General features: G+C 28.8%; 1 protein-coding gene across 1 annotated transcript; it reads left to right on the top strand.

Moving 5' to 3' along the window:
- Positions 1–3439: 3439 nt before the first annotated feature.
- Positions 3440–7353, top strand: LOC113370543 (activating signal cointegrator 1 complex subunit 2-like). The gene is made up of 14 exons (XM_026611222.1): positions 3440–3589; positions 3653–3730; positions 3938–4080; positions 4158–4341; positions 4400–4600; positions 4936–5144; positions 5203–5355; positions 5462–5614; positions 5722–6020; positions 6148–6234; positions 6304–6472; positions 6546–6699; positions 6792–6919; positions 7062–7353. Exons 1-14 carry the CDS (start codon positions 3554–3556, stop codon positions 7213–7215), a joined length of 2148 nt encoding a protein of 715 aa, XP_026467007.1. The 5' UTR covers positions 3440–3553; the 3' UTR covers positions 7216–7353.
- The last annotated feature ends 849 nt before the right edge of the window (positions 7354–8202 follow it).

The raw sequence follows: 8202 nt of genomic DNA, 5'->3' as shown, positions 1-8202 counted from the left end.
AACTTTAAATTTGACATAAAATAACTTTTTTTGAAAATTTTTTTTTCTTTATTTTGACATATTTTGGAAATTCTGAACTTTTTTTCAAAGCAATCGTACTGCTTTAACTGCGTAAGCGCCGCGTTGCCGTCTAACGAATAAACATTGGTACGGAACCCATAGAGAAATGTAAACAAAATTTAGACTTATTATTAAAATCTCGGTAAAATATCTGATAATTTGATGTGCATATGTCTAATGATCAGTTTTGACCGCCAAATGGCATTTTTTTTACTTTTTTTCACTAGATCTCCGAAACGCTATAACCTGCCTTCATTTGAAATTTGATCAATTCTTCAACTTGTCAATACAAGTAAAATGTTTCTGAATCATTAAAATCGGACGCTCTGTTCTCTTAAAATAGAGGCTTTTGGTTAAAAATTAAAATAATAAAACTATTGAATATGGCATCATGCCTTAAGGCAAATTGCTGAAACTTCCCGAACCATAACAAAATGTTCGAAGAATATTAAACGTTTTGAAATAGATTATTAAATATACTGTAACACTATCTAATATTATTATAGAATTATTCTTATAATTATTAATTATAAAAATTATATAAACTGAACTGCGAAGTTAAAATTAGATTTAAAGTATATAAGTGAGCTTTAGAACTTTAGCCAGAACTAAAATTAAAATCTGAATTATTTTATATACAAAAAAAATGTAATTTTGAATTATTTTTTTACAAAAGCAATTATTTGTCAAAACAAGCAGATAGTTTTTGAATCATTAAAATCGGATGCTTAGTTCTCTCAAACACTGCCAAATTTGCGCAATTAGCTCGGTATCTCTAAAAACGGCTGAACCTGCCTCTGCCAAAAACTAAACACAACTTCTCTAATCATTATAAATTGAATGTTTTTGGATCATTCAAATCGGATACTCTGTTCTCTCAAAAACTCGATTTCTATTTTCTGCACTCTTGCTCTATATCTCCGTAATGCTGGACTGCCTAAAACTAATCAGTACATCTCCCTATCAATAGGAATCGAATGTGTTTTGAAGCATTCAAATCGGTTAATCCGTGTGCCCGAAAACGTGCAACAAAAAATGCGGACACACAAAATGCAAAAAATTCATTTCGATTTTCGGCCCATTATGTAACACCCTATGGGAAGTTAATATGATAGCTTTCTAGATAAACTGAAACAATATATAAATATAATATATGAAATTTGGTATCTACAGTAAATCATATACTGCAATTAATACTTTTCTTTTATAAGCATTTCAAAAAATAATTAATAATATGTTTAGTATATAATCACGCATGTTTTTTCAAAAAATAAAATATGAATTTAAGATGCAATACAAAAACGAATCCGCACAGGATTTATAAAATGTCGAATGAATAAGACACAAAACAGGCGTTATTGCATCTTCTTCTCCATAAATAACCTTTAATTATTTTATTTTGGCAATTGTACCCAGCATCTATATTTGCGTTGATGATAATTAAATCGACTTTACATGTTTAATTGTATGTTGTCATTATAATTACTTGTTGATATAATTTAGAGATAACTTCTAAGTCATGCACAAGGCCTCGAGCAAACTTAATGAATACTGTATGAAGTTATGATCTGTAAATTATACATATGACTCGGTATGATTTGTGGAAAACATAATCATACTGTATATTCTTTATGTTATCGCGAAAGAGTTAAAGAACTCTCAAGGGCATTTGAATTTTTGACCACGTCATTTTAGAACATCTTCAATTATATCGTTTTGTACATTTTCATGCAAGATCTTAAGAAATTCGAGAATTGCAAATATAATATAAAGAAGCACAATATTATTTTTGAAGGAATAGTTTATTATTTTTAAAGGTAAAAGTCAGAAGTTATGTCATTGGCAATTTTGCTACTGCTACTAGACAATATTGTGAAAACCGTAAACGCGTCAAAGAATTAATTGAAATTATTCATTTATTAACATTCCGAAGAATGAGTTTAATGATCTGCAAATTTTATATTTTGTTGAGGTTTTAAGTTAGCAAGATTTTAAATTACTTGATACCAAAATAAAAAAAGTATAGTTATTATCTATAAGCGCGTGAATGTAAAAACCAAAATTTGACATTTTTGATTTCTCAAAAACGGCTACACAAATTTCAAGAATTTGAAATCATTCCATGAATTTCGATAAAGACCCAATCGATTCGATTGATGAGACTGCCGAGTCATTTCTTTAGAATTAGAGTAGACAAGTGCAAATTTTTTCCACATTTTTTGAACCATTTTCTGAACCGATTTTGAAAAAATTAAAAACTGTTCTAAGTTTTTGTTTTTAGGGTATGAATTTTTAATCTACCAATTAATTCGCCTCAAGGTTGGAGGCATTGGTGTTGTCTAGCCGGAACGCGCCGGAAAATCGTTCCGGTACTTTCTTTTTGCACCGGAACGCGTTCCGGAACTATAGATGATTTCCGATAAGGAGAATTGACTGACGTATTAAAAAACAATTAAAAAAAATACTGATTTTTGTATTATTATAAACAAGGGTTTGAACCGGAACAAAAACCTAAACAAACCGACATTTTTCTCCAAACCGTAAACAGGAGTAAGAAACGTTGTTTTCTTCTGATGAACACAAACTCTAACTAAAACGAAATAAATACGAGAACCGGCATTTTAACTTCGTTCCGGTAAAAAAAAATATTGACACAACACCACTGATTGGATGTCCAACAAAGTGTCAATAATTCAAGACGTTAAAGACAAAACTAATTTTATCATTTTTACGAGAAAAAAATTAGATTTTTAAAAAAACATGCAAAACATACCACTGGATCATCATATCAAAATATTTTATTATTATTATTTCATCATTGAACATGAATTTCTTACCTTAAATATGCCTGACATCTGTAATGCACAAAAATTAAAATATAAGTTTAGATTTGAGTCTTGAATTACAAAACTTATTATTCATCGACTTCTAGTATAAAATTATTTTATTTATCTATAACATATTATATGCTTGTTTATTTAATTTTTATTAAATGTAAACATTTTTCATTCACTGTTTACATGCACTTGTAACCACTTGTAACCATTTTGCAACACTAATGTCGTTTTATTACCAACGTAATATTTTTAACGAGAAAGGAAGTGAAGTAAATCTTCTCATCTTGCAACACTACTGTCGTTTTATTACCAACGTAATAAATTTAATGAGAAAGGAAGTGAAGTGAATCTGCTCACTTCATTCATGTTATTTCTTTGGTTGTCAGCGCGGATTTGTCAACCTACAAATTGTTACACAAAGCAGTTAACAGGTTTTTTTATAAATCAATTTGCTAGAAAGGATAGTTTAAAAAAAGTATAAAAGCATTGACCAGAATAGTTATTTGACAGTTTTTTGCCTGTTTTTTGTCACGTTATTTATAACATACTTAATCATGAAATTGTAAATTCTATTAAGCCGCTCTCTGTTTGGCATGCCATTTCCAAATTAATTTGTGATATTAGGATTTTGTATTGTCTAAACATAATTTACTAATATGACAGAAATAAATATTAATGGAAGTTTATATCAGGTCAGTAAATTTAGCACTTCAAGCCATTTCACTCAATAGTATTGACATATTTGCTTGTTGTAGAATCCAGAATGTTTACCTTTGGAAGATCTTAAATTTCAAGTGAATGCAAATGGCGTGAAAAGAGATGTTAAGGCTTTTGTAAGTATTGCTAATTAAGTAATTGTGCATTAACCAATTTGTAAGCATTGCGTTATATATGTGTGTTTATTATTTATAACAATTTCGACAAAACATTGTCACCGATTTGTTTTGTATCTACACCAGTTGGTCAATAGGTTCTTGCTCTGAAAATTTTATATAATTTTGAAGAAAAGCATTAGACAAAGATCAATATAATTGTTACAGAGCGACTTTTGGGTGGAAAACCGTTGCCATTCTCGATATCCTGGACCTCCTAAAACAGGAAGTGCAGAAGATGAACAGTGGCTGAATAGTATGCTATGGTTTAACAAAGAACTAGAATGGATGCTAAATTTGGAACACTTTAGGTTAATATAATGTTAAGAGTAAAAGATTGAAATTTAAACATTTATTGCAATATTACAATATTTATTACCATCCATAGGTTTTGGTCGAACATAGTTTATGATACAGGATGCATGGAATCCTTGATATCGTTTTTACAAGAAGCTTCTCCATTTTACCTTCCGTTTAAACATGAAAGTAAACAAGTTACAGAAGCATATGTTACTGCATATAAAAGAGTTTTGCAAATATTTTGTCGTATCATCACAAATAAGGAAAATGAGGTAGACATAATTCAAAGTAAATAGATTTAATAAAAACTAATAAATTTGCCTTTCACAGGGTTCCTGGATAGGAAAATTATTTTTAGCAAATTTATTATATGACTATAGTTTAATAACTATTCCAATATTGTGGGATCTGATTGCACTTTATGGAGTAAATAATGTGACAATCTTGACTAGATTTATGGAAACTGTATTTAAGTTGCAACCAAAGTATAAAGATGATCTCAAAGTCGCATATTTATTTCTCAAAGAGAAGGTAATGGTTATTTATGTATGTTTTTGTAAAATTTATGCATATTCAAATATGTAACGCTAATCTTAACAACTCTTAAATTTATTTGCTGTTTTAATTTACTTATTCGTAGTTCTCTTTGTTGTTGAAGTTTTAATCGGCTACTTTTTCTAACATTTTATATTGATTCTTATTGATTGATGACATTAATTTTTTTGTTATTTAAAGTTAGTTTGATAAGTTATTTAGATTCTATATCATTAAAGTAATGATATCTGCCAAAGATTACAAACTTATTTTTACTTTACTTCATGACTATAAATTTAATTTTTTGACCTAAAAATTTGGTGTACTTCTAGGTATTTACTACAATTGAAAACCAATCAAGTGCTTTTACTACGACATCAAATTATGTAGGAGAGCAAATAAATTTATATCCTACTTCTGCTGAGACAGCATTAGTTGATTTGGCTTGGCACCTTTTAGATTGTGCTGCCACTATGAGACATTTCTTTGAAGTTTATCCGGCTTCCAAATTAATTTGTCGGGATTTGAAAATATATTCAAGGTAAATGATCATGCAGGTTACATGTAGATTGTGCTCAACAGTTTTAATCATTTTTTAGCATAGCAGTGCTGTATGATAATAGTATACCAATATTATTCAACAAGCTGATTGACAAAAATAATTCTGATATTGTTGACAAAGCAAGGGTTGAACTACTTGAATGTTATAGATTAATACTAAATACCTGTACTGAGGAAGCATTGGCGAATCCGTAAGTATTATGTTCTGAGTAATATATTAATTATATAATGAAAATCAATACATTTTAATGTAGTTGAATCTTATCTGTTATTGTAATTTTACTATTTTTGTTTTAGAGCAAAAGCCTTATCTCCAGCTGATATGTTTTTAGAAATTATTAGTGAAACACTTCATGTGTTACATAATCAAAAAACATTTGTTAGAGACTTGTTAGAGAAGCAGCCACTTCAGAATGATATGGAACTTTTGAGACAAGTTTGCTGCAACTTGTAACCTTTTTTTAGTACTTTAGTTCAAAAATAATCTATTGAAATTATTATAAATTATATATATATCACTAGTAAATACACCAATCTTATCCTTAATGCTAAGATAGAGATCCAGTTAAATGTGATTTTATTCTGCAGTCTCTAATGTCATCAGTTGATGATTCTGATCCCAAGAAAGTAATTTTTCAAGATTTATGTTCATATAATCAATCTCCATCAAAAGATTTTAATGACTATATAAGTGACGATGAAGGTGCATGTGGAGGAGCTGTGAATAATGATAATGATACTAACAATGCAATAGCTGAAGTGTCTGATGTTTTTCCTAATCTAGGAAGTGGATATATTAAAAGATTAATTGACTATTTTGGTACTTCTGAAAATGTTATCAGTGCATTACTCGAAGGTAAAGTTTTGATTTTGTTTATTAATAACCTCAATACGTTCTTAATGATTTTCTTGTTTTGTTTACTTACTTTCAAAATTTATTTAGTTAAGGTGAGTTTATTTTAATTTATTCTATTTTTTTTCAGATAATATTCCTAAAGAACTTTGTTCATTAGACACTTCGGAACCCTACATTCCACCAGATCCTTTAGAAGAATTACATGATAAATTAGGTATACTTCTATTGCTTCTCAATAAGTATGTTTATATGTTTTGTAAATTAATTCCACATTTCTCTTCAGGAAATGCTCACTTAAATGTGTTTGATGGTGATGAATTTGATATGCGAGTTCGAGATGTTCCAAAAGAACATTGGCAAAGTAAACATAAGAGGGGACCTAAAAATTTGAATGAGTTATTGAATGACAAAAGCCATATCAATGAGATCAAGTCCAAGTATCAGGAATATAAGTGTGTTTCTTTTATTTATATTATGTTTATATTGATTAATTTTGATATAAATTTGCTTCACTTTCTTTTTCAGTCTTGTGTATGACAACGTTTATGATGATGAATATGATGACTCCTTTGAAGGTTCTTCTAAACCAATTGCTGAAGACGATGATTCCGAAAGCAATTCTAGAAGACCAACAGAACTACCTAGAGTATTGCGGAAGCAAGTACATAATGATAGTGAGGTAGAATATTTAAATTATATCAAATTACATAAATCGAATTTAATTTGAATTCATAATTTGTTGTTTTTGTATTATATTATATTTCTATGCAGTCAGAGGAAGATGAAGAAGAAGATGAAAATAGTTCTTCTACTCCAGCCACTAAATTTCAACCTTTCTGTGAAAATCCAGAAATTATTCGTGCTCGTAGAGAAGCACAACGGAATAATAAACACCCAAAGTTTGTATTGATAATTTTATAATAGATTAACATTAGTTTATATGACAGTTAATTGATTATGATGTAGTGTGATTAGTTCATGATTATGTTCAAATATTTATATTGATATCAAATTATTCCTACTTTTTTCAAAACATTTCAGTCGAGATGTGGTGGGAAAACCTAAAGGGCATGGACAAGAGAAAGATGTAACTATTAATCGCGATAAGAAAAATACTAATAAATCGACAAGAGCCAATCACAACAGGAGGCAAGGAGCTGCATGGAAGAAAAGCCGTGGCATGATGCCATTTTAATGTAATATTTTTTTTGTTCTTCTTGACTGAAATTTATCTTTTTTTACATATTTTATTATCTGCGATATTCACATTGAACAAGCAATATGGCTGTTAACAATGATTTATTTCAGTACTAATTTAACATTAGATCATTATGGTCACAGATTATTATAACTATAACAGTAAGTTGTTATTGTATGCCTGCGAAAGGTATACATATTTTGAATTATAATTACTGTTAATTCTATCACAAATGACAATAATGTTAACTCATGGAGTTAAATTTGTTAGTGAAATAAATATTTTATAAACTAAGAAGACTGATATTTAGAACTTTGTCTTGTGAGACATGGTTACATATTTGATGTCATGTTTGATTCCACTCGTGAACACTCTTCATTTTATTGATTTTATTAATTTGTTTTTTCATCACTATTTGGTTGATAAACCAGTGCTTCCGCTATTGTTAGAAATTTGTGAATATTTTCAATTTTCATATCCTTACAAAAAGTATAATAAAATCAATCAAAGAATTATCAACTAAATAATTACCGTTCATACAATTTTTCCGTCTGGGTTAGATCCGCCATATGATCAACCTGATATCGAGAAGAAGCGATTTCTATTTTCATCTGAATTTATAGATCCAAAATAAGTTTTCAGGTAACAATAGACTTTTCAGGGTATTGTTGCATCAAATTAAAAATATATGAGCAATATTAGGCTGATCATTGGGTTGCTAACTAAATACTGGCTGAAAAGGAGAAATTCAAGCACAGTAAAAATAAGAATATAAATTTTTTTTCGTAAGATAATCCGGTTGTTTTCAAATACTTTTTACAACTGATTTCATTGGTCTAAATCTATTGAAATTTGAAGTTAAACCATATGCTGGAAGGTTCATAGAGAAAGCTTATATTGTACAATAACATTTACAAAAGCATGCTGCAATAATATTCATAAATAATGAAATGAATTTTTAACTTCTAGAAGGAGAAGTTTATG

The sequence above is a fragment of the Ctenocephalides felis genome, unplaced genomic scaffold, assembly GCF_003426905.1.
Source record: "Ctenocephalides felis isolate EL2017-DRISC unplaced genomic scaffold, ASM342690v1 CF-g0.4_SCAFFOLD_01492, whole genome shotgun sequence".
Taxonomy (NCBI): Eukaryota; Metazoa; Arthropoda; class Insecta; order Siphonaptera; family Pulicidae; genus Ctenocephalides; species Ctenocephalides felis.
Note: the sequence above shows the minus strand (reverse complement) of the source record. Positions and strands in the feature narration are given on the sequence as shown.

What these genes read in the sequence shown, in the direction of transcription:
- LOC113370543 (XM_026611222.1), top strand. Translation starts at nt 3,554, where the DNA reads ATGACAGAAATAAATATTAATGGAAGTTTATATCAG. An exon ending in TTAATGGAAGTTTATATCAG is followed by an intron (nt 3,590 to 3,652) that starts GTCAGTAAATTT and finishes TGCTTGTTGTAG; the next exon opens with AATCCAGAATGTTTACCTTT. An exon ending in ATTTATTTCTCAAAGAGAAG is followed by an intron (nt 4,601 to 4,935) that starts GTAATGGTTATT and finishes GTGTACTTCTAG; the next exon opens with GTATTTACTACAATTGAAAA.